This window comes from Otolemur garnettii, unplaced genomic scaffold, assembly GCF_000181295.1.
Source record: "Otolemur garnettii isolate 467f Iridium unplaced genomic scaffold, OtoGar3 scaffold00012, whole genome shotgun sequence".
NCBI classification, from domain to species: Eukaryota; Metazoa; Chordata; class Mammalia; order Primates; family Galagidae; genus Otolemur; species Otolemur garnettii.
The window spans coordinates 29364814-29371376 of record NW_003852407.1 but is presented as its reverse complement, the minus strand read 5'-3'; the positions used below and the strand labels follow the sequence as shown (position 1 = coordinate 29371376).

At 39.0% G+C, this 6563-nt stretch overlaps 1 protein-coding gene and 1 non-coding gene across 2 annotated transcripts in view; both read left to right on the top strand.

Moving 5' to 3' along the window:
- The window catches only part of SNRPD1 (small nuclear ribonucleoprotein D1 polypeptide), a 14982-nt gene that overhangs the window by 6369 nt on the left and 2050 nt on the right, over positions 1 to 6563 (top strand). Inside the window, exons 2-3 of the mRNA XM_003784789.3 lie at positions 2762 to 2838; positions 4429 to 4620. Coding sequence (XP_003784837.1) covers positions 2762 to 2838; positions 4429 to 4620 — 269 coding nt within the window. The remainder of the gene's footprint in view (positions 1 to 2761; positions 2839 to 4428; positions 4621 to 6563) is intronic.
- On the top strand, positions 838 to 978 carry LOC111723538. The gene has a single exon (XR_002772060.1). It is a non-coding gene; the product is annotated as a U4 spliceosomal RNA (small nuclear RNA).

Genomic DNA, 6563 nt, shown 5'->3' with positions numbered 1-6563 from the left:
GCCACCTTAGGTGTATGTGGCTGGCGCCTTAGCCGCTTGAGCCACAGGCGCCGAGCCTCAACTTCTCTTTCATTTTTTCCCCAGCAGTATTTTGCAATAATAAAAGGAGAACAAAAGTCTAAAATTCTAAGTGAAGTGAGAAGTGGATGTATTTGCCCACACAGGGTATCCCAAATGTCATGAATAGGGAAAATGAACTCGTATTTTATATTTTTATATCAACACGTAAAGAAATATTTTATAAAATTGTGTAATGAATATTTTGTAAATAACTGTACCATTTAGCTGCAGTTTCCCATTTTGCCTAGATGTATGTGTGTGTGTATATGGTTACTTTTAGAATACTGCATTCTCCGATTAAAGAAAATAATAAAGGGCCAGCACCTGTGGCTCAAGGAATAGGGCACTAGCCCCATATACTGGGGGTGGCGGGTTCAAGCCTGGCCTGCAAAAAAAAAAAAAGAAAATGATAAAGGAAGATTTGTGCCTCACACTGCAGAGAAAAAGAGATGAATTACAGGTAGATTAAAACTCTAAATGTAAAACCAGAAGAAAATAAGAGACTGTTTTTACAAATAGGCATGGGAAGCATTTTTTAAGACAAATTGTGTATACCAAGAGGATTGATGAATTGAAAACATAAGAATGAGAATAGTTTGCATGTATGATTAAGGAAACCACAAACTTTGTTGACTGGAAAACTGCTAGGACATAGAGGAAAAACTCCGCCTGAATGACAATGTGTGAATAATGTAAATAGGCAATTCATAGAAGAAATATAAATTTCTATAGTCATGAAAAAATATTCAGTCTCACAAGTAATTAAATGCAAATTGCAGCTTTGTGCAGTGGCAGTATTGTAGCCAATGAGATTTATCTGAGGCGTGATTATTGCTAATTGAAAACTTTTCCCAATACCCCGCCATGACGACTTGAAATATAGTTGGCATTGGCAATTTTTGACAGTCTCTGCCGAGACTGAATTATGTCAGTTTAATAAAAGTTAATTTTTAAAAAATGCAAATTGCGTCCTTTGCCCTATCAAATTAACAGAAAATTGGGAGATTGGTAATTATTAGTGTTGATGAGCCTTTGCAGTAACAAAAATCAGAACCAAACTAATGTCCATTAATAGAGGGTAATAAATTATAGTATTTCCATACAGTGGAATACTATCTAGCTGTAGCTGTTAGAACAGAGATTCTCAACCTGCCTAATGCCGCCACCCTTTAATACAGTTCCTCATGTTGTGGTGACTCCCAACCATTGCTACTGCAGTGAAAATAATTTTATAGTTGGGGTCACCACAACATGAGGAACTATATTAAAGGGTCATGGCATTAGGAAGGTTGAGAACCACTGTCTTAAGAGGAATGTCTTTTATACATTGATGTGCCATTATTTCCAGTATAAACTGCTAAATGAGAAGTTGTTCAAAGTATAGACCAATTTTTATAAAAACAAATCTTATGCATTTGCTTTTGAATGCATAAAAAGTGATATAGAAGAATATTTCCACATGTAGTGAGTTAGGAGGATTTTTACCTTATACCCATTTAATTATGTAGTCTTTTCACTAATTATAATTCTTGATTTCTTTTTCATGGTTTATAATGAGCCTAGGGTCTTGTATGTTTGTTTTGGGTTTTTTTGTTTGTTTTTTTATTGGTTTTTTTTGAGACAGCGCCTCAAGCTGTCACCCTGGAAAGTGCTGTGGCATCACACAGCTCACAGCAACCTCCAACTCCTGGGCTCAAGCAATTCTCCTGCCTCTGCCTCCCAAGTAGCTAGGACTACAGGCACCTGCCACAAGGCCCAGCTATTTTTTTGGCTGCTGACATCATTGTTGTTTGGCCGCTGGGCTGGATTCAAACCTGCCAGCCCTGGCGTAGCGCCTTAGCCACTTGAGCCACAGGCGCTGAGCTGGTCTTGTATGTCTGGATTTGAGGTTGAGCTGTGTAATGGTTTAGAAATTCAAAAATGTCCAGACTGAAAATGATTTCAGTACTTTGGAAGTACTGTAGTACTTTGGAAGTACTATAATTCAAGTACTTTGGAAGGCCAAGACAGGAGAATCTCTTAAGACTGAGAGTTTGAGACCAGCCTGGGCCACATAGCAAAACTCCTGTTCCTTGAAAAAAAAATTTTTTTTAATTGGCCAGTCATGGTTCGTGGTGGCATACACTTACCCTAGCTACTCAGAGGGCTGAGGCAAGAGGACCACTTGCGCCAAAAAATTCAGTTACAGTGTGCTATGATCATGCCATTGCATTTTAGCCTGGGTGATGAACTTAAGACCCTGTCTCAAAGTCCAAATAACTGTTAGTATTGTTATGTGCCTTCATAAATATTGAGGGGAAGCTGAAATTGTTATGCAGATTTTTTTTTCTTTCTTGAGACTGAGTCTCACTCTGTTGCCTAGTGTCATAGCTCACATAGCTGGGACTACAGACATCTACCATAAGGCCTGGCTAGTTTTTCTGATTTTAGTAGAGATGGGCTCTTGCTCTTGCTCAAACTGGTCTGGAAGCCCTGAGATCAATCCATCTACCTCCATCTACCTCATCTACTTTGACCTTCCAGGGTGCTGGCATTACAAACATGAGCCACTTCACCAAGCCTGTTAAGCAGATTATTAATAGGAAAGATGCAGATAGCATCTAGCAGAATTTCAACATGTAGGAATTTCACTATTTCAGATTAATAAATATGATTTTAAAGTGTTAAGAGGTGAAAATTCATGGTTTATTCCTTTCTGTAGATTTTTGATGAAATTGAGTCATGAAACTGTAACCATTGAATTGAAGAATGGAACACAGGTCCATGGAACAATCACAGGTATGGAGGTTGGATTCCTTTTTTAATACTTTTGGTGTTTTTTTTTAAATTCTCTTATACTTGCAAACCAGAATTCTTTTTTTGATTGCTTATTAAATATTATTGTAATATAGATCCTCATTCTTTTTGTCTGAATTATTGATTTTTTTTTTTTTAATAGATCTTCTTAAGTAAACCTTGCCTCAAGTATTTGTGCTACAACCACACTTGAGTTCCCGGGGTTATCCTGTTTTTTAGCTTTTATGCCTTTGTTTGTGTGTGTTCCTCTGCCTCGAATGCTGCTTTTTTCAAAATACATTTTAAACTTTAGAGTGTGTATTTTCTTTTTTTCTTTTTTTTTGAGTCAGAGTCTATGTCACCCTAGGTAGCGTGCCATGGCATCACAAGTTCACAACAATCTCAAACTCTTGGGGTTAAGTGATTCTCTATCTCTCTTCTTTTTTTTTTTTCCTTTTGAGACAGAGTCTCACTGTGTCACCCTGGGTAGAGTGCCATGGCATCATAATTCACAGCAACCTCAAACTCCTGAGCTTCAGTGATCCCCTTGCCTCAGCCTCCCAAGTAGCTGGAACTACAGATGTGAGCCACTGCATCTAGCCCTAGGGCTTTATTTTATTTCATTTCATTTCATTTATTTATTTTGTTGTTGTTGTTGTAGTTATCATTGCTGTTCTGCAGGCCAGGGCCTGGTTTGAACCCACCACCACTGGTGCATGGGGCCGGCACCCTGGCCGCTGAACTACAGGTACTGCCTATTTTTTTTTTTTTTTGAGACAAAATCTCACTATATCGCCCTTGGTAGAGTGCTGTGGCATCACAGATTACAGTGACCTCCAACTCTTAGGCTTTAAGCGATTCTCTTGCCTCACCTTCCCAAGTAGCTGGGGCTACAGGCACCTGCCACAACGTCCAGCTATTTTGTTTGTTTGTTTGTTTGTTTTTTGTAGTTGTAATTATTTGGTGAACCAGGGCAGGATTTGAACCCACCAGCTCCGGTGTATGTGACTGGCGCCCTAGTGGCTGAGCTACTGGTGCCGAGCCTGCCTAGCTATTTTTAAGAGAGGGGATGTTGCTCTGGTTCAGGTTGGTCTGTGGCTCAGCTGGTTTCAAACTCCTGAGCTCAAATGAGCCACCGAACTGGTCTTCCCAATTGCCATTTGTATAGTACATGTGCTAAATTATGGCACAAGTATTTATTCTGTAGAAAGACGGTTTGTGTGTGTGTGTTTGGTTTTTTTTTTGAGACTGAGTCTCACTATGTCACTCTCTGTAGAGTATGGTGGCATCACAGCTCACAGCAACCTCAAATTCTTGGGCTTAAGTGATTCTTTGCCTCGGCCTCGCCAGTAGCTGGGACTCCAGGCACCTGCCACAATGCCTGGCTATATTGTTGTTTCATTCGTCATTGCTGTTTTGCTTTGCTGGCCCAGGCTGGGTTTGAACCCGCCAGCCCCAGGATATACCATAACCACTGAGCTTCAGGTACCAAGCCACTATTCTTTTGTAAGTAAAATATTTACTGTGATTTAATAGATTGATTGGTAACCTTCCTTATCATGTTAACAGTTACCCAATTATTTTCTCCTTTAGGTGTAGATGTCAGCATGAATACACATCTTAAAGCTGTGAAAATGACCCTGAAGAACAGAGAACCTGTACAGCTAGAAACACTGAGTATTCGAGGAAATAACATTCGATATTTTATTCTACCAGACAGTTTACCTCTGGATACACTACTTGTGGATGTTGAACCTAAAGTGAAATCTAAGAAAAGGGAAGCTGGTATGTTTGAAAGATTCAAAACATTGTTGCAAATGATACATATTTATACCCTAGTCCACTATTCAAAATATGAACATTGGTAAAGAATACAAGTTTGTTTAAAATGTCCTATAATTGTCATGAATGTACATGGTATATTATAGCTCCTGGTGATGTTAATGGAAAGACTGGCTTGTTCTGTCCAAAGGATTGATTGTTTCTTATCCTATTGTGCATAGTCTTGTCTCTCACTCTCCTCATTTTGGAAGATTTGCAAATGGACTGTATTCCTGATACTGAAATTCCTGAGTAGCTTGGCATAGGATATTTCTCCACTCCCCCCCCCCATCTTGTAATTATTTATTTATTTATTTTAAGAGACAGAGTCTCACTTTGTCACCCTAGGTAGAGTGCTGTGGCGTCACAGCTCAACAGCAACCTCCAGCTCTTAGGCTTAGGCAATTCTCTTGCCTCAGCCTCCTGAGTAGCTGGGACTACAGGCGCCCGCCATGATGCCAACTGTTTTTTTATTGTTATTATTACAGTTTGGCCAGGGCTGAGTTCGAATCTGCCATCCTCTGTATATGGGGGCCAGCTTCATAATTATTTCTTATCTTTTGTTTCCTCTATTCTTCCTGGAATTCTTAATAATTGGGCTTTCTTATTCTGTAATTTCTATCTTTTCTCTCATTTTTCTGTTTACCTTTTTCTTCTGTTTCCTGAAATGTTTCTTGAGCTTGTCTTCCAATCTAGCACATACTTAACAGTCAAGCCTCTTTGTTATCTGATCATTTTTCATAGGATTCCATTCTTGTTTCATGGGTATAACATTTTTTTCTTATCACTGATAGGGTATTTTGCTTTTTTAAGTTTTATTCTGTACTTGGCTGGCATTGTTTTCTATGGTTTCTCTTTTTATTTGATTTTGTTATTTGGTCTTTTTGGTCCAAGCCTATACTTAAGTATCTTTAGACCTTTGACCATCTGTTATTATTTAACAATGACCCTCGGAAAATTCTGGAGAGGAAGCTGGACTCAATACCTAGTGGGGCTCACTCTAAGGTTGTTCAGAAGTAAGTTGGCCTCTTCACTGAGGAGACCCAAAATTTCAGGAATCTGTAACTGGTGGTGATAATTAGTTGTAAACACCACTGCAATTGGACCAGCCTGATTTTTCTATTTTTTGTAGAGATGGGGTCTCATTCTAATCAGGCTGATTTCAAACTTCTGGCCTCAAGCAGTTCTCCCACCTCAGCTAATTACAGGCATGAACCACTGCACCTGGCCAACATGTTGCATCTATAACAGTAGTTTCATTTCCTTAGTTTCCTTTAATCTGTGGCAGTTTTTTTCTCTGTCTTTTGTCTTTCATGACAGTGGCGCTTTTGAAGGCTACTGGTTGATTATTTTGTAGAATGTCCCTTAATTGGAGTCTTAGGCTTGTTCTTCATTGCTTTGAATGATAAGACTAAAATCAATGTGTGTAAATTTAGAATGCAACTGACTTCAGTATCAGTACTTATGTCAGGCTACTCGAATATTCGTAGCCGTCCTAAGATGAATTAAGGGAGGCATCATCATAGTTCATGCCTATAATCCTAGCACTCTGGGAGGCTGAGATGGGAGTTCAAAACCAGCCTGAGCAAGAAAAGTAAGGCCTTATCTCTGCTAAAAACAGAAAAATTAGCTGGGCATTGTGGTAGACAACAGTGTGACACTCCTGTCTCAAAAAATAAAAGAATTTTAAGTTCATTTGGTTGCGATATTCAACTAAAGTTAGATGACCAGGTGACAGGGCTTTTGGTAACATGTGGTTACTTGGAGAAGGGGCTGGCTGATTGTTAGTACTTTTTTTTTTTTTTTTTTTTTTGAACTTCACACCTTCTGTATTTTCACTGGGGAGGGGTGTGGACAGGGCTCACGAGAGATTCAGTCACCATGTCTGTGTAAACTGTTTAGGATGA